General features: G+C 39.9%; 1 protein-coding gene across 4 annotated transcripts in view; it reads left to right on the top strand.

The window, feature by feature from the left end:
- Positions 1-24132, top strand: part of cped1 (cadherin like and PC-esterase domain containing 1) — a 163451-nt gene that overhangs the window by 10432 nt on the left and 128887 nt on the right. For 3 of the 4 annotated variants that reach the window (XM_062982353.1, XM_062982354.1, XM_062982356.1), the window contains exons 3-4: positions 14729-14906; positions 23703-23806. In XM_062982353.1, coding sequence (XP_062838423.1) covers positions 14729-14906; positions 23703-23806 — 282 coding nt within the window. Of the gene's footprint in view, positions 1-14728; positions 14907-23702; positions 23807-24132 lie in introns of those variants that run through there. The other variant, XM_062982355.1, reaches the window with a different exon arrangement.

Genomic DNA, 24132 nt, shown 5'->3' with positions numbered 1-24132 from the left:
CAAAAATAAGCAGAGTATATAGTCCAGCAACAGACCTTTTAGGAATGGCCAAATATAGTCCAGTAATATAAAGTTCAATGTCCAATATTAGAGTCCAAGTTTTTAAATCCAATAACCGAAACACACTTAAACTTCCAAGCAGTTTAAGTGGGGAATAAAGCAAGGTCTCTCAAGGAAGTTCCAAGTTCAATGTCCAAGGCAAGGAGTCAAGGCAAGGCAGGAAATCAGGGTAAGGCAAAGTTGGTCATGGTGGAACCGAAACGCAGTCCAGTCTTGGCAGGGAAGCTAGACGCAACGCCCAGTCTACTCGAGAGTAGCGCACCGTCAGGCCGCTGAGATTCACAGGAACAAGAGTCGATGTTAACTTTCCAACTGTCACGTTGACACCACAACGGGTAGCCTTTGCCCAGAACTTTTATGGAAGTTCAAAAACTCCCCAAACCAGGTGTTTGAGTCCACATTTTCCCAAGGAAAACAGACTGATGACAACAACCTGCCAGATGTAAGCCTCCCTGAATCTTCCCAAGAGAACCGGTTTAATTATAATCCTCTCTCTCCGCTAATCTCGCACTTCGTCTCTGAAACTCCTTTTGGGAGCGGTGTGTTTTGAGAAAAGACTTTCTATCAAACACAACACTGTCCGGGGAACCAGGCTCTGATTCAAGGGCTTCCGTAATTAGCTTTGGCACCAAACTGTCAACAGGGGACATCTGGAATGGAACGGAATCTTGCTGAGTTGGGAAAAAACCCATATCCTCTTCAGTTTGATCCATGATGGCTGCGGGGTCATGGCTCAAGGGTCTCTGAGACATCAACCTCCTCTCCCGATTCTCAAGCTATCCCTTGGCATTATGCCAGGAGGAGGGTGAGCAGGCGGCAGCTGAGAGTGCTCCAGAGAGCTCTCAGCCACCACATGCCTTCCCCAAGCTATCCTCTCGGCATAAGGATGTAGCTGCTCACACCATCCTTATGCCGGGAGGAGAGTGAGACATGCAGTGGCTGAGAGTGCTCCAGAGGGCTCTCAGCTGCTGCGTCCTTTCCTCCCATGTCCTTTGACATAAGGATGCAGCAGGCTGCAATGTCCTTATGCCAAGAGGACAGGAAAAATTAGGAGGGCCTAAGGTAAGCACCCGGGGGGCGCATCCGGGCCCTGGGCCTTAGTTTGCCCATGCCTGGTATAAATGTTGGTGGAAGGCTAATGGAAGTTGCAATCCAATAGTTTCTGCATAATTTTGTTTTCTTTATCACACAACCTATACTATGGTACAATTGAGCAGAAATTTAGATTTTTTTCTAGGACTGTAAATGCTTTGAAATCTGAAACCAATTTTTCTAGACCGAATCCCAAATTTAAGTTGAGATCACATTGTCAAAACAGAATCCTCCTACCCATTTTTGCCTTCAGTCTTACTGCTGAAAACAGGTTTGTGCTCAACTCATTAGGAAAGAAGAGACAACGAGAAAAAATAATTTTGTCCTTTTCAGTAGACTCAAGCAAAAGCAAACTGCTGTAGTCTCTCCTAGCTTGTGCCTTTACCCTTATTAACAAATGTTACCTTCTTGACCATACTCTGATTTTGCTTGGCCACATTTGTGAAATGTTGGAGTGAATGAAAGTTGCCACTAAAGAAACTTGAACTCTTCATGGTGCACTAATAATAATAATAATAATAATAATAATAATAATAATAATAATAATAATAATTTTATTCTTATATCCCGCCCCATCTCCCCGGAGGGACTCGGGGCGGCTTACATGGGGCCATGCCCAGACACGACAGCACAAATCAGATAAAACATTAAACCGAGCAGTAAAACTTCAACATGATTAAAAACAGTCATAAAAGTCAATATACACAATAATATTAAAATCCCGATTTGGGTCAAAAGATCCAGGCCAAGGTGCAAAGCAATATCAAGTTATCAGGGAGGGATAATTATACAGTAGGTGTAATACTTAAAGTGCTGAATGAATCCTAAAAACAATCCAGAGGGTCTACTGCTTAATAGGTAAATAACATGATCCCACAAGGATCAGTCAACGAAGGCCTTCTGGAATAGCCAAGTTTTCAGGCTCTTCCTGAAAGAAAGTAGGGTAGGGGCCTGCCTAATCTCCCTGGGGAGCGAGTTCCACAGCCGGGGGACCACGGCGGAGAAGGCCCTCTCCCTCGTCCCCACCAACCGCAACTGCGAAGTTGGTGGAAGCGAGAGGAGGGCCTCCCCCGACGAGCGAAGAGGTCGTGCGGGTTCATAGGGGGAAATGCGGTCTCGAAGGTAGGTGGGTCCCAAACCGTTTAGGGCTTTGTAGGTGATAACCTGCACCTTGAATTGGGCTCGTTGAGCGCGCCCTGTAATCTGCCCCAGTTAGAAACCTGGCTGCCGATCATTGTACTAGTTGTAGTTTCCGAGCTGTCTTCAAAGGCAGCCCCACGTAGAGCGCATTGCAGTAATCCAGTCTAGAGGTAACTAAGGCATGGACCACCATGGTCAGATCTGACTTCTCGAGGTATGGTCGCAGCTGGCGCACAAGTTTTAGTTGTGCAAAGGCCCTCCCAGCCACGGCCGACACCTGGGCCTCAAGTGTCAGCGCAGAGTCCAGGAGGACCCCCAAGCTGCGGACCTGCGCCTTCAGGGGGAGTGCGACCCCGTCAAGCACAGGTTGCCACCCAATACCCCGATCAGACGTACGACTGACCTGGAGGACCTCTGTCTTGTCAGGATTGAGCTTCAGCTTGTTCGCCCTCACTAAAACATGTTTACTCCATTGGTACGACTTGTGCGTTTGTGAAGTAGGATATACTCATGCCAGAAAAGCTAAATGAACTCATTTTTTATTTTAGGCTCTGTAAATCAAGAAGCAAAAGGCATACTTCAAAACACCCCCGTTTCAACTAAGACTATAGTATTTTTTTTTGTTTTTTTAAAGACATTTCTTAAGAAAATGTTTGTGCCAAATGCTTCCAGAAACTGAAGAATCTAGTGCTAATGCTTTTTGTCTAGACTTCTTGGATGAAGGCTGGGTGATCTATTGTACTCTTTTCCCAAACTGACTTGTGTAATGATTTGGGATGTTTTTTTCAAGAACTATTTTTAACCATTAACACTGGAAAATAACTTGTTTGGATTGGATATATTCCAGTCATGTCATTTCATAGAATCATAGAATCATAGAATAGTAGAGTTGGAAGAGACCACATGGGCCATCTAGTCCAACCCCCTGCTAAGAAGCAGGAAATCGCATTCAAAGCACCCCCGACAGATGGCCATCCAGCCTCTGCTTAAAAGCCTCCAAGGAAGGAGCGTCCACCACGGCCCCGGGGAGAGAGTTCCACTGTCGAACAGCCCTCACAGTGAGGAAGTTCTTCCTGATGTTCAAGTGGAATCTCCTTTCCTGTAGTTTGAAGCCATTGTTCCGTGTCCTAGTCTGCAGGGCAGCAGAAAACAAGCTTGCTCCCTCTTCCCTATGACTTCCCTTCACGTATTTGTACATGGCTATCATGTCTCCTCTCAGTCTTCTCTTCTGCAGGCTAAACATGCCCAGCTCTTTAAGCCGCTCCTCATATGGCTTGTTCTCCAGACCCTTAATCATTTTAGTCGCCCTCCTCTGGACGCTTTCCAGCTTGTCAACATCTCCCTTCAACTGTGGTGCCCAAAATTGGACACAGTATTCCAGGTGTGGTCTGACCAAGGCAGAATAGAGGGGGAGCATGACTTCCCTGGATCTAGACGCTATTCCCCTATTGATGCAGGCCAGAATCCCATTGGCTTTTTTAGCAGCCGCATCACATTGTTGGCTCATGTTTAACTTGTTGTCCACGAGGACTCCAAGGTCTTTTTCGCACACACTGCTGTCAAGCCAGGCGTCCCCCATTCTATATCTTTGATTTCCATTTTTTCTGCCGAAGTGAAGTATCTTGCATTTGTCCCTGTTGAACTTCATTTTGTTAGTTTTGGCCCATCTCTCTAGTCTGTCAAGATCGTTTTGAATTCTGCTCCTGTCTTCTGGAGTGTCAGCTATCCCTCCCAGTTTTGTGTCGTCTGCAAACTTGATGATCGTGCCTTCTAACCCTTCGTCTAAGTCGTTAATAAAGATGTTGAACAGAACCGGGCCCAGGACGGAGCCCTGCGGCACTCCACTTGTCACTTCTTTCCATGATGAAGACGACGCATTGGTGAGCACCCTTTGGGTTCGTTCGCTTAGCCAATTACAGATCCACCTAACCGTAGTTTTGTCTAGCCCACATTTTACTATTCCATCAAAATGTTTCTTTGATCATCGTAAGCATAGAAATGAAAATATTGTTTTTTTTTAAGTGTCAGTGATGGCAGGCTAGAATGTTTGTGATCCATCTTTTGGAAAGTTGCATTATACCATTTTTGCTCTCATTCTTGGTAAAAAGAAAAGCTGTTTAAAAAGACAGTGTGCTTATCATACTAGTCAATTGTTTTGAGTTATTCCGTTTAAAAAACACTTCTATGCTTGGAATGGTAGCAAAATAGTAATGCATTCTCTTGCACCATTACTACATTTGCATCCCAGTGGTGTCAATTCCTGCATTCACGTTCTCACACTTAAACTACAATACTATTTACACTATCCTATTGGCCCCATCTTCTGCTCCAAACTTTCAAAGGTTTTTTTTCAGTGTCAGAAGTGACTTGAGAAATTGCAAGTCGCTTCTGGTGTGAGAGAATTGGCCATCTGCAAGGACGTTGCCCAGGGGACACCCAGATTTTTGATGTTTTACTATCCTGTGGGAGGCTTATTTCATGTCACCGCATGGGGAGATGGAGCTGACAGAGGGAGCTCACCCGCTCTCTCTGGATTCGAACTGCTGACTTGTTGGTTAGCAGTCCTGCTGGCACAAGGGTTTAACCACACACTTGTGCAATTGTCTGATTATGCTGGTTTGTGAGGACAAATACTATACAGTATATAATAAATGTTCATTTTTTTGTTCAACAATAAATGTAAATTCTTCTACATGGAAAAATAAGACATCCCCTGAAAATAAGACCTAGTGCATCTTTGGGAGCAAAAATTAATACAAGACACTGTCTTATTTTCGGGGAAACATAGTAGGAAGATAAACATACTTCATGTCTCTTCCAATAGCATTTTTCTTTCTTTCCCTATGATCTAAATCCTCCCTTGTTCTGTTTTTGTATATTTTGATATCATCATCATCATCATCATCATCATCATCATCATCATCATCATCATCTTTAATTATTTCACACCACCATCTCCCAGAGGAACTTACAAAGCACTCAAAGGTGCAACACAAAAAAATCAAAAATGGTAAAAACAATAGTATAAAACAATAACAGCCAACATAAATATCTTACTTCACAAAACCCCCTGGTTAAAATCAGTAAAATACAGCAATAGCTGCAGGTATAAAACAACAATAGCCAATCTCAGTCATGTAAAGTGGTTGTTGAAATCTATGGGTCCTCACATATATTCTTTAAAAGCATCTAAATGTGGTTGAAGGCTTGTTGAAACAACCATCCATGTATCTGCAGGGCGTATATTCCTAAACTTACTATGGAAAGAGGACACTATGGATAACAACAAACCCTATGACATGAACAACTTTCACAAGAAGTTACCACTAAGTTGCTCTGGAGAACTTAGTAATGTGCTAGGTCCTCCAGTATGATTCCATGGTAATATTTGATGGAAGCCTATCATAGAATCATTTGGCAGACCTAAAAAGAAAGTCCTAGAGATTCTATATCTTGTTACAAGTGGGTAGATGAAGCCATGGGTACTGGTTCCACAGTTACAGGCCAGGCTGTGGCACAGGCTGGTTAGCAGCCAGCTGCAACAAATCACTCTGACCAAGACGTCAGCCCGGTGCCTGCGTCTGTCTCTGTCTCTGTTCTATGTTATAGCATTGAATGTTTACCTTATATGTGTAATGTGATCTGCCCCAAGTCCCCTTCGGGGCGAGAAGAGCGGAATATAAATACTGTAAATAAATAAATAAATAAATTACTAAGGTCATACTGTATTTAAAATTTCATGTATCTGTTATTTTAAGTTTTTCTAGGCATTAGTCCTCACGTTAAACATTCCAAACATTGGAATGTACAATGTAAACTCTTGGAAATCATGGTATCCTTCTAGAGCAATCAATGGAAGTAGTCTGGAGTTTCCCTTCTAGAGTCCCTGGTAAAACTTCAAGGGAGGAGCAATAAAACCACACCAACACTGTGTCCTCTACACTCTCTAAATCACAATACAGCAGAACAAGATATTCATATCCAAAGTGATCACTAAATCATAGCAGGATGTAGAATAATAAGTGGATGGTTTCAGTTGGAAAAGGGATTTATTTTCAAATGACCCAATGGAGGTTTAGCACTGTAAGGCACTGGGAGAGCTACTGTTATTGTATAATAAGATCCAACAAAGTTGGGATTGATGCAACTGTGGTATAACAGTGTCAAGCGATGACTTCCTCATACTTTGAGAAGATATTTATATTGTAAGCATACCCACTTAACCTCTTGGCCAGGGGTTTCTTGTTGTTTGTAAATTCTTAAAAGTAAAAGTAAAGGTTTTCTCCTGAAATTAAGTCCAGTTGTGTCTGACTCTGCACTGCTCATCTCCATTTCTAAGCCGAAGAGCTGGCATTTTCCGTAGACACCTTGAAGGTCATGTGACTGGCATGACTGCCTGGAGCGCCATTACCTTCCCACCGGAATGGTACCTATTGATCTACTCACATTCACATGTTTTTGAACTGCTGGGTTGGTAGGAGCTGGGGCTAACAGTGGGAGCTCATCCTGCTACCTGGATTCTAACCGCCAACCTTTTGGTCAACAAGTTCAGCAGCTCAGCAGTTTAACCTACTGCGCCATCGGGGGCACAAATTCTTAGAGAGTAGTAAAACCTTTTTTCTATGCTTGTGGAATCATGAATTTTTCAAATTTTCTCTTGATAATTTTACTTAACCCTACAATAGCTTAACTATCCACACAGAGTATGGTAGAAATTAGAGATGGAACAGAAAGATTGAGTGTTTCAGTTTAATTGCATTCTATTATATTGAACTGTATTCAAGATGCGGGTGTGGACACAACAGATACTAGTAACAGGAAGCCATCTTTCCAGACCCAGAATTGTTCATGTTTGTTGTGAATAGCACAGAATAGTTAAATATTTGAGGATTATATAATGTCACTAAGCAAGAAAAGATGTGACTGCATGTGAAACATCTGCAAACGGAAAGAGCTTTCTATTTTCTCTGGTGAAATTCTGTTCCCCATTGGGGATCCTGTGGTGAAGCATCCAAATGAATCAACTCAGGGTGGGGACTGTTTTTCCTATGAAGGACAGTTGATCCATTAGAAAAAAATAGTAAAAAGCTGCAGCTGATGGTGGATAGAGCCATATATCATCATGGGTGGAGCCATATCCTAAAGTGGAGACAGACTGTTGTGTAATTATATATCTGTCTATTGCCTCTTTCATTCCCTCCCTCCTTCTCCATGTTCCCAATTTTTCCGTCATTCCACATAAAGCCTGGGTGGGGGACACAAATCTGCAATGTCAGCTGTATGGAGAAACAACAAGCACTGCCCTTGGAGGTTCAGTTAGGGACTTTAAAGGGGACTGAAAGGGTCAGGTGAGGGACTGAAAAAAGACAACTGTCTAACTATATACCTAGATGGTATCACCGAAATCACATTATAGGTTGCTAGTGGAAGGAAAGAAATGAAGACGAGATAAACGTAAACAAGCGAACAAAATATTCTTTCGTTTAACCTAAATGGCCACAAGTCATTTCAGATCAAAAGGTTCTGGAACAGTTGTGAAATTTAACTAGGCATTGGCAGGCTTCCAGCGGAAGGGAATTCCACAGCTGCAGCCCGGTCATTAAAAGCGTCTCACTCTGTTCTTTTGCCGGCTGTCCTTACCTGGCACATCATCTCTACAGCTTACAGTTTCCATTGGAAAAATAGAAAATGACTCATAGATATGTTGGATTCAAGTGGTACAGAGGTCTCCTTGCTAAATTCTATTAAATGTAAAATTTGGCTCAAAATTAGGGTTGCTGGTAGACAATTGTTTCAGGTTTTATGATTTCTAGGCAAAAATCTATTTAGGGATGGTAAGGCTATTAAGTAAAGGTAAAGGTAAAGGTTTCCCCTGACGTTAAGTCCAGTCATGTCTGACTCTGGGGGTTGGTGCTCATCTCCATTTCTAAGCCGAAGAGCCGGCGTTGTCCGTAGACACCTCCAAGGTCATGTGGCCAGCATGACTGCATGGAGCGCCGTTACCTTCCCGCCGGAGCGGTACCTATTGATCTACTCACATTTGCATATTTTCGAATTTCTAGGTTGGCAGGAGCTGGAGCTAACAGCGGGCACTCAAGCCGCTCCTGGGATTTGAACCTGGGACCTTTCAGTCTGCAAGTTCAGCAGCTCAGCGCTTTAACGCACTTTGCCACCGGGGCTCCAGGCTATTAAGAGACAGGCATTAAAAGCCAACAACTTTGCTTAGAACTCATAATACAAACACACACATTTTCCAATTTCTAAATTAAATGAAAACATCTAAAGGGTCTGTTTCTAGAGCAAAGTGAAATGAGGATTCCCGTAATCTTTTTCTCTTACTATAGGAAGATGGGTAAGGAAAATGTAATCTATCCGGCTTACTTTTAGCCAAAGGTAGATGAAGAATGAATTGTGAGCCCTGGCACAACAACAACGGAGGCAAAAAAAACCAAAACCTGACTAAGGGCCTTTTCCCACAGGACAGGTTTTGGCAGCAACTCCGGTCCCGCAGCAGCTTTGCCAAGGAGCCCACTATGGCACCAGAGAAATACTTCCGAGACAGCTGTGCGGTTAAGCTGTAGCGGAACCAGAGTCGCCACTGGAAAAAGCCGCCAGCAGCAACACTGGAAGCTTCCCATGCTGCATTGCCCTCAATGGGGCAAACTGGCTGGTGGATGCTTCTCTCATGTGATAATGTGAGGAGAATCTGGGACTATGCACAGCATGGGTCATGCCACCTGGGTGGGCACCGCCAAGATCGGCACAATCTGTGGTGATCCACGGCGACTCTGGCTGTGTGTGGGACAAGGCTGTAAGTAAACATATAGGCACTCTGGATAATTTTTCAGGCTGGATCTACCCATATCTACATTGCCATATAATCCAGTTCAAAGCAGATAATCTGGATTTTATATGGCAGTGTAGATCCAGTATTAAATTGCAGCAACAATAGTGTAGCAAGCTGATGCTGTATTAACTGAGCTGGAGATTTGCACTCAGAACCTTTCTCTTGCACCGAACCAAGCCCAGCAAAATAGGAGAATTCTGTTGGAAGATGTTCTACAAAAATGGAAGACTTAGGGCCAGGCATTAAGATCCGAGGACCCTACTCAAAATGTGCTTTCTAGTAAACCAGAATAGCAGGAATACTGAAACAACCAAGTTACCAAATCTTGCAGTTTTCCTTAAAATCCACTATACAGTGTTCCCTTACTTATCACTGGGGTTAGGTTCCAGGACCACCTGCAATAAGTGAAAATCCACAAAGTAGGGACACTATATTTATTTTAATATTTATACATTATTTTAGTAGTTATACACTATTTTAAGTCAATTGTGTGTTGATAAATCGCCTCCTTCTCCTCCTGTTGCAGCTTGGGCTCCTTTTCTCTCCCTTTGGCTTCTCCTTCCTCCCTTCCTTAGGCTATAAATTGTAATTTTTTATGATTTATAATAGTCTTTTAGAGTTTATTGAAAAACCACGAAACAGTGAATCCTCATAAAGTGAACCGCGAAGTAGTGAGGGAACACTGTATATTCATTTATCCAAGAAGTTATCTACTGTGTCATTTCCTGTGATAAGGGTGGTTCTGCAATCTTACAACATCTTTATCTTTACAATATGTCAGTGCCATACAGTCAAATCTCATGATAACCTTTCTGACAAGACTCAGTGAAGTTTATTCTTCAAGAACTGTTGTATTCTGAAACAACTATATGTTAAAAAGTTACATTTATATTTTTCTCCCTCCATATCTGAAGGCAAAATTATATCTGATGAAAAAGGGAGCTGAATGCATATCTGCTTTTTAAACCTTTTGCAAATAGCAACTGGGGGAAAATCAATCTTCATCAGAAAAGAAAATATAAACTGTTCAAATTGCACTGCTCCACCCAATAAAATCAATGCCCAAACATCTCTGTGGCAGGGAGATACTTGAATATCACATGTGATGTAAATTGCGCTCTTGTTCTTATTAACTGCTGTATATCATTTCTACAATTTTCAAGACCACCTATTTCCTGATCACTCACTGCAAAAGGAGGAAGAGAATTGCATCAAATATGGGTCCTTGGTATCTTCTAGGGCAGGGGTCCTCAAACTTTTGAAGCAGAGGGCCGGTCCACAATCCTTCAGACTGTTGAGGGGCCGAATTATCATTTGAAAAAAAAATACGAACAAATTCCTATGCACACTGCACATGTCTTATTTTTTGTAGTGCAAAACAGCAACAACAACAATGAAAGAACAATACAATATTTTAAAACGAAAACAATTTTAACCAACATAAACCTATCAGGATTTCAATTGAAAGTGTGGGCCTGCTTCTAGCCAATGAGATAGTCAAGTTAATTAGGATTGTTGTTGTGTGCCTTCAAATCATTTCAGACTTTGGCCGAGCCTAAATCTAAAATTTATTTACTGCATTTATTTACTACATTTATATCCCACCCTTCTCACCCCGAAGTGGACTCAGAGCAGCTGTATGTACATACAATATATTATATTATTAGCATAGCACAATATTAGCATTATATATTACTATATTGAACTATATCACTATACTGTAATATTATATGTAATATATAGCATATAATTAATTAATATAATAACATAATATTATTATCAATATTATATGTATATACAATATATTATATTATTAAAACTGATATAAAATATTATATTATAAAACTGAGGGTGGGGGCCAGGTAAATGACCTTGGAGAGCCGCATCCGGCCCCCGGGCCTTAGTTTGGGGACCTCTGTTCTAGGGTTTGGTTTCTGGACCCCCATCTTCACTGTGGATACGAAACCTGTGAATGCCCACGTCCCATGACATATAATGTCATAGTAAAATAGTGTCCCTTAAATACATTGATAAAACAGAGTTAGATTTTTGAAATTATTTAAAAAATAATTTTGAGCAGTGGCGTGTGGGATCCATGGATGCAGAATCTGCTTGAAAGGCTGGCTATTGCATTTTTCCTAGAAATCTGAGGGCAAACCAATCCTTGTCTCTGCTCTCCTTGTTTCTAAATTGAATTTCTCTACCAGATTTCGAATCCACATGAAAGCCAGCACATTGCATTTAGAAGAAGAAATAGAAAGCATTAGGTCTTAGTAGGCTCAAAATTACAGTAGAGTCTCACTTATCCAAGCTAAACGGGCTGGCAGAACCTTGGATAAGTGAATATCTTGGATAATAACGAGGGATTAAGGAAAAGCCTATTAAACACCAAATTAGGTTATGATTTTACAAATTAAGCACCAAAACATCATGTTAGACAACAAATTTGACAGAAAATGTAGTTCAATACACAGTAATGTTATGTTGTAATTACTATATTTACAAATTTAGCACCAAAATATCACGATATATTGAAAACATTGACTACAAAAATGCATTGGATAATCCAGAACCTTGGATAAGCGAGTCTTGGATAAGTGAGACTCTACTGTAATTGAATTAAGGTGGCAAAGCTCAGAAAAAGATCGAAACAGAACAGAGGATTAAGCTCTAGAAGAAGGGGTGTTTGGAGGTAAAATGGCATTTAATTTCTCACTACAGGACAAATGGGTTATAAATATGCCAAGGACAGGGAGAGGATGAATTACAAGACTGTAACGTAACTCCCATGAGCTCATCATTTCCTATTTACTTCTGCTACTTTTACTTATGAACACAACATAGATATTCTTGGTTTATGCATTAGTTCAACATATTTGATGAAATGTGGATGAATTATTTTAACAGCTGTCTATGCTATTGATCGTAGCTCAGGAAGATACATGTTCTGTCTTAAAACAGAGGCGCACTGGTCATTCATCAAAGACTAGACACTGTGATGTGTCTCCCTTCTACAAGGAATCCCACATTTGAGCCAAGTGTAACATAAAGCTACTTCCTTTACATGCTGTGGGTGTCAGTTTATAGCTGGCTACCAGGCCCATAAACAACTGGAGCTCTTTTGAATGACAACTCGTTTACACTGAAACATCTGCCTTTCTCCTTTTAGCCAATACTTATGCCAAGGCTTGTATTTGCTTGTTTTCAAGTTGCTTCCGGTAAGCGTTCCAGGAATATATTTAGCAAATATGAAGAACGGATCGTTCACCTTTCTATTTTCCATATATATATATATATATATATATATATATATATATATATATATATATAGGATGTCAACACTGATTAAAAGGCTGATCCTGTGTGCAGCTGCTGTTTCTTAAAAACCAAAACTGATTTTCGACATAATTAGAAAAAGAGTTGGAAATAAAACTGCCAAATCATACTGATCTTATAGAAGCACGTAGTGTAACCAATCTGGAAACTGTGTACAGTCCTATAACTTCATCCCTTGTAGTCTTCTTTCCATTTGAACGTGCTTGCAAAACAGAGTCCCATGGAAGCCATCCCATGATGCACGGCCATTTCCATTGTTTGCCCATGGGAATCTGTGTTGCCAGCATGTTAAAACAGAGAAAAGACTCTGTTTTGAAGAGATGGTTACTACCCAACTCCTGACTCAGTAAAATGAGGAGGAAATGGGAAAAGCAGAGAAAAGGACATGATATGGTTGACCATCCCAAGCCCCTTCCACAAAGCTGAATAAAATCCCACATTTTCTGCTTTGAACAGGAATATATGGCAGTGTGGACTCAGATAACCCTGTTCCAAGTAGATATTGTGGGATTTTCTGCCTTGATATTCTGGGATATAGCTGTGTGGAAAGGCCCCCAGAAGACAGGGAAAGACATTAGAAAACAAATTAAATTAGTTCCTTCTGCTTTCCCTCACTTTCCCTGCTTCCCAATGGTCAATGTTATGAGGTCCTTAGTCACTCACCACACCTAAAATGGATATTCTAGAATTGGAAAAAATGAAGAAAAGGAGAACCAAAATACATAACTGATAGTGTTGTGTTTTTGTATGGAATTGCTGTTCATTTTTTATAGTTTTATTCTTGTTGTCTTATTTTCATATTTGTGTCTTGCTAATGAATTTTTTTTCATCCGGCTTATGAAAAAAATGAAATCTTTTGAACCATTGGCTGCAATGGGAGGGTTTCTGAGGCTCAACCCCCCCTCCCCCCCTGCTTGGGGCTTTTCGACCCGTCTTAGCCTACCAACCTTTAAAACGTTTGGGTCTTCCCCAAAGTGTTGTTGTTGTTGTTGTTGTTGTTGTTGTTATTATTATTATTATTATTATTATTATTATTATTATTATTATACCCATTGACACACATCAGCTGTCATGGGGAAGCAACCCTCTCCCAGACTCAGCTTAGAGTCCCAGAATAACTATTGTTATTAATATTAATATTAACCCCCATTGGTCCACATCAGATGTAATGGGGAAGCACTCCTCTCCCAGACTCAGCTTACGGTCCCAGAATAACTATTGTTATTAATATTAATATTAACCCCCATTGGTACATATCAGATGTAATGGGGAAGCACTCCTCTCCCAGACTCAGCTTAGGGTCCCAGAATAACTGTTGTTATTAATATTAATATTAATATTAACGGCCATTGGTACACTTCAGCTGTAATGGGAAAGCAGCCCTCGGTCAGTACCTGCTTATTGTTGCGTGGTCAAACAAAAGGAAAATGAAAGCATGCACGATAACTGTGCGGCTTTTATTTTCATGTCGCCTCTCATTTCCTACGAAAATGTCCTCATTCGTTTTGTGTAGACTGTCGAAACGAAACGATAGCATGAAGGAAACAAAGGAAAATTTTTCACACACATCTCTAATAACTAAGGATCAAAGAAACTGCCTAAAAGGGAAGGTAATAATTAGGGGTGATCTTGCCCAGTAAAAAGGAAAGTATATGAAAGGGATAAGTAGAAGACTTTCTCCTTCTCTTATAATACAGCAACACTGAAGTTGAATGGTAATATTCACTGAAGTTGAATGATAAAATAATATTACAAGTCTGATCATCCACTAAAGTTGAATGGTAATGTAGGACAAAAATTAAAAGGAAATATATCTACAGTGCATAGAGACACGGCGGGATTTGCAATTAAGAGACACAGTGATGACCACTAACTTGCTCAGGTTTAAAGGAGGATTCGATAGATATGTAGATGAGAGGACATTAATTACTGATAGCTATAATGGCTAAATATTAACTTCAATATCAGGGTGGCATGCCAGTCATATTCACTATTGAGTAATAGAAGTAAGATGGTGTTATTTCACTCATGTCCTGGTTGGAACAGAATTCTAGACTGATTAAATTTTGAATCAGATCCAGCATGGCACAGTTCACTATGTGATTTTTGTGGCTAATTATTACACTGTTTGAGGTGCATAGCTATCTGAAACCATTCTATGGGGAAAATGAATATTATATTCTGTCTCATAAAATCTGATGTCTACATTTTCTTATGTAACACATGAATCTCTCTTCTTGTTTCTTGTTTTAGATTAAGGATGCAATTTTTAAATATTTTGGAAGCCAGACAAGAACAGGAATACTTTACATCCTCCCGTCCGGTAGTAAACAAGACTTAAAATTATATCAACATATCCTTGCACAACACCAGTATGAAGTTACAGTCCTTGAAGATTCGAAACTGAGCAGATATGAAATCCCCAATCAAGGTGAGAATACACATACAATGTCATAGCAATGTACAGTAGAGTCTCACTTATCCAAGCTCCGCTTATCCAAGGTTCTGTATTATCCAATGCAGTTTGCCTTTTAGTAGTCAATGTTTTTGTAGTCAATTTTTCAATAAATTGTGAAATTTTGGTGCTAAATTCATAAATACAGTAATTATTACATAACGTTATCGTGTACTGAACTGCTTTTTCTATCCACTTGTTGTAAAGCATATTTTGGTGCTTAATTTGTAAAATCATAACGTAATTGACGTTTCAAAGGCTTTTCCTTAATCCCTCCTTATTATCCAACATTTTCACATATCCAATGTTCTGTCAGCCCATTTATGTTGGATAAGTGAGACTCTACTGTATTTCCTAACTGTAACATGATCAGATGGTTGCAATTTAAATGGCTTTATATATTCCGAATCTGTAAATCTGTTGGTTTAAGATTTAATATATATCATAATCTAGGGTTCCCACAAACTACAGTCAACCCTACACATTTGTGGGTTTAACTTTTGCAGGTTTGATGATTAACGGATTTAATATGCCTTCTTGGGAATGGGGAGGGTGGGTTGATAGCATTTTTTATTAGCTGTTTTCCCACTTTCATGGGGATCTGGCAGAACTTGATCATAGGGTTGCCTTGTATTTATTATTATTATTTACAGTATTTATACCCCACCCTTCTCACCCTGAAGGGGACTCAGAGTGGTTTACAGAACATGATTACGGCAAACATTCAATGCCAATTATACAATTAACAAGGAGAGACAACACAAACAGAGGTAAAGGCAGTATTCCCATCTTATTTCCAGCATCTTGGAGGCTGTGCTCGACTCTGGCCATGGGGGGATGTTGTTGCTTCATTTTCCTTGCCAAGGAGCTTTCCTCCGATCAATGTCCTTAAGGGCGCCTTTATTACCTCCCTGATAAAAGCGGTACCTATTTATTTACTGACATTTCTGCTTTCGACCTACTAGGTGGGCAGGTGAGCTGGGGCTAACTGCAGGTGCTCACCCTGTCCTGAGCTTGAGCTGCTGACCTTTCTATTGGCAGGATTTTTCTGCAGTACAACAATTTAGCCTGTTGTGCTAAGCCTGGTCCTTGTAGGACCTGGAGATTCCCTATACTCCCAGGGAAATTTTTCATCCGCGATTTCCCCAATTTCTGTGGGAGCCCTTTGCCTTTAACACCTGTGAAAGTATCTACATCTATGTGTGGGTTTAAAAAACGTATTATTGCCATGAGAAACTCAAGGCACCTTACAAAAATAAAAGTGTTTGACATGTCAAAGGAAAGTGATAGCCTCAAGATGAACATAATAGCAACAACATTTTCTATTTTCAATATTTTTCCCGCTCCAATTTTGGCCAATTTGGGACATTTTAGAATGGTGATGAGATGTAAGAGTCTGTTGGAGGTGCATGTGGCTTTTACAGCAGTCTGCTCACTCTTTAACTAGCCTATAAGTTTCATGGCTAACAAATTAATTCATTTTTTTCAGCTAGGTTCAATCAATGACATTACTATGGGGTGCAGGGTATGTACACACTACACCGTGTAACACCATCACAGGGGGTGACACCAATATGACCATATATATTTAGGGTCACCATAGGTAAGAAATGACTTGAAGGCACATATATATATGTGTGTGAGAGATCTCTCTCTCTCTCTCTCTCTCTCTCTCTCTCTCTCTCTCTCTCTCTCTCTCTTTCCTTTATCACCTGCTCTGAGGGTATGTGTGTTGTGACATGATGAGTCCAATTCTTTACTACCACTGGGTCTTTGAGATTCAAATATGAGCACAAGAAAGGGTGTACCTATTAGCATATTTACCAGAAACACTCATCCCATTGATCACGTATTACCAAGGCTTTGAAGGCAGCTAACAACAAACAATTTAGATACAGCAAGATTGAAAAAAATACCTAACATATCCTACGACAAGCAATAGCAGCAAGCTGTTCAAAATTTCAGAACCAATCATGCCAAAAACATATTGCTCTGGAATACAAAAATGTTTATTTAAATGGGTTGAACTCATTTCTGGAGTCTGGTAGCCCTTCCACACAGCCATATAACCCAGAATATCAAGGTGGATAATCCACAATATCTGATTTCAACTGGATCATCCAAGTCCACACTGCCATATAATCCATTTCAATGTGGATTTTATACACCTGTGTGGAAGAGGCCTGAGCGTTTCAAGAGAGATCACAGAGATTTCCACAACTATCTTTAAGTATATTGGATAGAATGCAAAGTTTCAAAACAGATTGTGAGGTTTTCTTGTTTTTGGTTTTAAGAATACTGTGCATTTTATGGTCAATGTAAAGATGGAAATAAAAAGGCTACCCCATTCTTTAATGTATTGAAGCCAGAACGTTTACTGTGACAGCTAAAATGGTTTTATTAAATGAAAGTATTTGTGATGCACCGTTTAGTGAAGAATTTCTACCAAATATACTGGTGAATTATGTAAACCACTACTGCATTTTATATAACGCATGTTTTGAGATCAGGAACAGTAATTCCTTGCATTTTTCTCCCGCAGTAACAAAAGATTTACTGCTTAGTGTTTTCTGTCGATATCCAGATGTACCTGCAACTTTTCTATATGGAACTTTTATAGTAAACATCGAACAGATGTCATTTTAATTGGGAAAATCTATTGTTAATTCTATTCCATGTGTTCAAAGTGTTTTGTAATTCTTCATGTTCCCAGATTTAAGAATAAACTTTTCAAATAAATTTAACTTTCTTACATACCAAACTGGTGATCTCCTCTAAAACAGATGGAAAATCATTTTTGTCTTGCTAGCAAATAACATTTTCATGCTAGGTTTGAATTTATTTTTGAAGGTACATAGATTATGTTGCATTGTAACGTATTTTTTTTAAGCAGAGATGTTTGATTTATAAAAATATATTCCTTGGAGGCACTACTTAAAAGATTTAAACAGCATATATTGAAACATATGGGCTGAAAATGGAAGGGCAAACAGACAAGAATCACTTCTTGTCTGGTATAGTTTAGCTGCTTTATCCAATACTTTCCCAATTTTGTTTCACTTTCAGAGGCCTGTCTGGTTTTTGTTTTCGTCTTCAGGTTTTTTTTTTATTCTGGCTCTGAACCTATAGACCAGTTTGAAAACATGGACTGTCCTCCAGTGTGACTCTACAGTCAACTTCACTCAGCTATGCTGGAGGACCCAGATATTTCTAGAGAAAATACTTCTCTAGGAATCTCTATATTCTGCAATACAATTCTATAGTAAGTGGCGCAGTGGATTAAACCCTTGTGCTGGCAGGACTGATGACTTGAAGGTTGGGTTGCTGACCTAAAGGTTGCTGGTTCAAATCCAACCCAGGGAGAGCGCGGATGAGCTCTCTCTATCAGCTCCAACTCCGTGTGGGGACATGAGAAAAGCCTCTCACAAGGATGGCAAAAACATCAAAAATTACAGTATAGTGGTATAGTACAATATAGTCATATATAATGCTAATATTGTGCTATGCTAATAATATAATATATTGTATGTACATATTATTTGTAAGCTGCTCTGAGTCCTTTTTGGGGTGAGAAGGGCGGGATATAAATGTAGTAAATAAATAAATAAACAAACAAACATCCGGGTGTACCCTGGACAACATCCTTGCAGATGGCCAATTCTCTCACACCAGAAGTGACTTGCAGTTTCTCAAGTTGCTCCTGACACGAAAAAAAAAAAAATCACTCAGCAAGAGTTTCTGGTAGCTACTGTCTGTCAAAGCGACACCTTATTTCCACCCTTTGTTGCACTGAAACAAGCACAATAAAATTACTTCTTTGTGATTGTACTATGGGGAAATTCATTCAGTCAAAAGAACTGAGGGATAAAACTTTCTGGACATTTCAGGCTCAGGACAGAATTCTATACACACACACACACAGGTACAGATATAAAAATAGTACATGAAGGAGAAGGCTATGTAGAATTTTTTGATGGCAATCATGTGTGTTTCTAGCAAATTTTAAAAAGGCCAACTGTGCTTTCATTAAAAATAAAACAGATTATAACAAAACAGGACAATGTTCGGCTGCAAAGAAAAATACTAACATGTTCTCTAAACATCTGGTTGCCATTTTCCATTATTATTCAAGGACCCACCTTTGTAGGCAGCTAAATTTTAAAAAACCAAGACACTGGGTATTTTGTTCTTTCATTGCTGGGAGAGGAGTAAAAGAAACATCATGAATACAGGGGTCACAAGAAGCTCGGCTTTTATAAATAAGAAAGTCTGTGAAATTTAAAGGGAATTTAACTCATGTTCCAGTCGTGTAAACAATCCAACAGAGTGAAGGTTAAATAAACATGACTGGGGACTCAACTGATGCTTATGAAAGCACAAATGTTCTTGTGTCACTAATAAATCCATCTTTAATAACCACCAGGGAAACATATTCATACTAATGGTAGACATTAAAGGAATGGTATAGTTAAAAGAAAATGAGTCCTGCCATATCTTCTCTTAAACCCAAGATGCAAGCAAAAGCCACTTAGTGCAAGGAAGTTGTCCTTTTAATAGAAAAATACAAAAGCAAAACAAAAAAATAAATTTCAATAGTCTTTTTTCATCCTTGCTTCCTCCCCAGACGAAACCTATAGATAGATTACACTTCTGTAACTGCAAAGACTTTTTTCTAAAAAAAGGTTTAAACTTGCATATTCAGTGTAGCTTTTAAAGATGTAGTACTTTGATGGACAATGAAAACTTTGTGAAGTTTATTATGTTAGAGAAGTACAGACTCTTATTCTTTAAAAGGGAGGAAATAAATTTAACCCAAAGCTGATTGAGATCATAAGGCAAGCAAATGATACCATGTGAATTTGTGAGATAGATGGAATTGTATCAAGAATGCCTGTAGCATGTAGAATGCATTTAGGCATAACAAAAAATTTAAAGGGTAAAAACATCTGATAATGGCAACTTCATTTAAAATGAAATAAAATGTAGCTGTTGAATATATTTTGCTAAGAATAGACCATCACCACCCTGGTGAGCTAGTTTTGGAATCTGAGGATGTGTTGAAGCCCTGTGGCACTTCCTAGCATAAATAGACTCTCGCTGATCCAGGAATTACATGATAAGCTAGCAATAACATTGTTGGAATAGCTGCTGGATCCAGGACACAACAGCAGATGAAAATGCTGTGGTGAGGAGCAGGACCTCAATCTGGGAATATTGTAAGGTTTTCACATAGTCTGCTCACACTAAAAGAAGAAGTGATAGGATGCACTGGAAGCTTTCAGTCACATACATGGAATAGTGAAATGACTAATGGAACAGCCTTGGATTTTGATTCTGGATGATGTGATTTTAATAATTGTTTTAATATTGTTGTTTGACTTTTGGTTTTAATGTGTATGCTATTTTTACTTTATGTATGTATGTTCATGGCATCAAATTGTTTCCTTTCTGTAAGGCTGCTCTGAGTCCCACTTTGGGGGTGAGAAGGGCAGGATATAAATGTAGTAAATAAATACATAAATAATATTAATGCGGGGCCCCTGGTGGCACGGTGTGTTAAAATGCTGAGCTGCTGAACTTGCGGACCAAAAGGTCCCAGGTTCAAATCCCGGGAGCGGAATGAGCACCCACTGTTAGTCCCAGCTCCTGCCAACCTAGCAGTTTGAAAACATGCAAGTGTGAGTAGATCAATAAGTACCGCTCCGGCGGGAAGGTAACAGCGCTCCATGCAGTCATGCCGGCCAAATGACCTTGGAGGTGTCTATGGACAATGCCGGCTCTTCCGCTTAGAAATGGAGATGAGCACCAACCCCCAGAGTCGGACACAACTGGACTTAAGGTCAGGGGAAACCTTTACTTTTACTTAATATTAATGCATTGACTTTATTAAAAAGAATAGGACGATGATTCCAAATAAATGAATAAACTAGCAATTTTGTACAAAATTTGGAAGCATAGTTAACCAAGCAGATGTGCTCTTGAGCATTACTTCTTTAATAGAAAATTTGGTGCCAGAGGTGGAAATAAGATGAAAAGAATTGGGATAGGTTCCTATGCCAACAAAACATAGAAGAACACTTCAAGATGTTTCACCAAAGTTTGCATTCAAAACTGTGTGCATACACGAAATGAGACAACCAGATGGGGGTAACTATTGCATAAGCAGACAAAACCATTTTGAACTTTCTACAAACCACTTGAAAATGTCTTCCAAAATGCTTCAAGAGGTTATTGTTTTTCCTTCATCAGTCTTTCCTTTTGTTATGATTTCCATTTTGGTAGACAGACCTAAAGCACTATGGTTTTTTTAACATGCTGGCTGGTAGCTGATGGGGCAAGTTAATCTGCTTTGGTTCTGTTTTGCTGTTTATGCATGCTTAGTAAGTGATTCTAGAGCAGTGATTCTCAACCTGGGATCTCCAGATGTTTTTGGTCTTCAAATCCCAGAAATCCTAACAGCTGGTAAACTGGCTGGGATTTCTGGGAGTTGTAGGCCAAAAACACCTGGGGACCCCAGGTTGAGAACCATTATTCTAGAGGAAGTTGGCATTGTTTGTTTGTTGTAGGCACACAAAACTAGAACAGGATCAGTTGAAGGTTATCCCATTCTTTCTGAGCTCAGACTCAAAGAGATCTGTGTATGAATTCATGCTCAAGGACCAAAATATGCAAGATTCACTTTATGTGTTTGTTTGGCCAATCTTTATGATGTTTTGAAGTATCTAGTGTTATTTTCTGCCTTGTTTTGCTGCCCTCCACTTGCCGAATGGTATCTCCCACTCCTAAAGTTCTTCAGATAAAATAATGTTTGTATTTCTACTCTGAATTAATTCTTCATCTATTTGTAATTTTTTTTAGCCATCTTAGCCATTCCAACTGGTCAATTGAGAAGGCAGGATTCTGAAGAATGTGCTATGTTACTGCTATCTGCCAACTCTGAGCCTATTATCAATGAGACTGGAGCCCCCAGTGGTGCAGTGGGTTAAATCCTTGTGCCAGCAAGGACTGCTGACTTTAAGGTTGGGTTGCTGGCCTGAAGGTTGCCTGTTTGAATCCAACCCGGGGAGAGTGTGGATGAGCTCCCTCTATCACCATATTCCTCAATCTGGGGTCCCCAGATGTTTTTGGCTACAACTCCCAGAAATCCCAGCCAGTTTTCCAGCTGTTAGGATTTCTAGGAGTTGAAGGCCAAAAACATCTGGGGACCCTGGGTTGAGAATCACTGCCCTATCAGCTCCAGCTCCATGCGGGGACATGAGAGAACCCTCCCACTAGAATGGTAAAAACATCAAAACATCTGGGCGTCCCCTGGGCAACATTTTTGCAGATGGCCAATTCTCTCACACCAGAAGTGACTTGCAGTTTCTCAAGTCGCTCCTGACACAGAAAAAAAGTATCAATGAGACATTACTTGTGTGCTTCTTAATTCGTACAAGATGTGGTCAGATGTTAGGGATTCCTCTTCTTCAGAAGAGGAAGGGGAGCAGGAAAGTGTTCATGAATCTGAAGGTGAGTTAGAATCTGAGGAGGAGACTCTGCAAGTATCCTCATTTCAGGAGAGGCGAAAGGAAACAGAGCAGAGACATCATTCAGCTAGATTAACTGCCAAAAATGCAGCTGAGTAATTAGGAACTGCTCTAACAGCTGGGAGGGGACTCAGGGCTATAAAGCAGAAGCAGGTGCAGCCAGCTCTTGCTGGTAACAAACTGACTCTAATGCCTTCACTCTCCTGGTGCTTCAAACTGGTTGTTGTGGAAGTCTTGAGTCTCCTTTGGGGCTGAGAAGAGCAGGATATAAATATAGTAAATAAATAAGTCTTGACCCATATTAAGGGGAGATTTAGGCTCCTTCTACACTGCCTTATATCCCAGGATATGATCCCAGATAATCTGCTTTGAACTGGATTATATGAGTCAACACTGCCAGATAATCTGGGATAAGAAGATAATCTGGGATCAGATTTTGAGATATAGGGCAGTATAGAAGGGACAGCCTCCAGTAGCACAGCGGTTTAAACCGCTGAGCTGCTGAACTTGCTGACCGAAAGGTTGGTGGTTTGAATTTGGGGAGCAGGGTGAGCTCCCGCTGTTAGCCTCAGCTTCTGCCATCCGAGCAGTTCGAAAACATGCAAATGTGAGTAGATCAATAGGTACCGCTCCGATGGGAAGGTAACAGCACTCCATGCTGTCATGACGGCCACATGACTTTGGAGGTGTTTACGGAGGTGTTTAAGCTCTTCGGCTTAGAAATGGAGATGAACACCAACCTCCAGAGTCGGACACGACTGGACTTAACTTTTACCTTTACTAGAAGGGGCATCAGTGTGTAATAGTATGCTTCTTTAAAGGCATATAGGAGTCTCTTGGGTTTTGTCAACAGAAAAACTGGAATGTATTTATTGCTTTGTAATCTGGTGGTACCTTAATGACAAAATGGGAGGGAAGGAATGGCCATTCAGAAATGCACTAAGCCAGAAAAGACAGATAGACGGATAAATTTGATTTACGCCATTGTAATTCACCAACAGGGTGTCAGCCTATATTTTTCACTTGAAGAGAGTCTTCAAGTCTTTGTGAGCATGAACATTCAATAAAAAGGCAACCTTTCTTAATCGGATGATACAGGCATCACTTTCGGATAGCATTTAATTCAGAACAATAAAGTATTCAAGAAGTGGCATTTGAACACTTTTATTTTAAATTAGTTTTACTCTTCCAAAGTCATCATACTTCTTTTTCATTGTGTTTCTCTTTTTTTCTTTTTTAAAAATAGAATTAAGCTCTTGGGATCTTTTGATTTGCCTGTCTTCCAGAAAAGCTGACCATGAAAATTGCTTAAGCATAATGGAATCGCATCGACCAACGTTATTGCAGAAGGTATGGTTTCAGACTTCTATCTTTTTAATGTTCCCATCTTCAAGTAATTATTTTTGAACAAACAGACAAAGTTACCTTTCATTTCAGGACTTATTTAACTACCTAATAGCCAATCAGATGGCAGTTCTGGTACATTTCTTTTCATTCTAAGAGCTACCCAACTTTAACTGGAATTTGCTTGTATTAGAATTGAATCTTTGCATGAACAAAGTATCAAGTGCAAAACTCAGGCTCTGGATTTAAAAGATTTGCAATAATTGGGCTTGGAGGGGAACATGTATATAGGGAAAGCAAATATTCACCTAAGATCTTTGAAACTGTCTACA

This window comes from Anolis carolinensis, chromosome 5, assembly GCF_035594765.1.
Source record: "Anolis carolinensis isolate JA03-04 chromosome 5, rAnoCar3.1.pri, whole genome shotgun sequence".
In the NCBI taxonomy this organism is placed as follows: domain Eukaryota; kingdom Metazoa; phylum Chordata; class Lepidosauria; order Squamata; family Dactyloidae; genus Anolis; species Anolis carolinensis.
The sequence above is the reverse complement of the archived record's forward strand: the minus strand, read 5'-3'. Positions and strand labels throughout refer to the sequence as shown.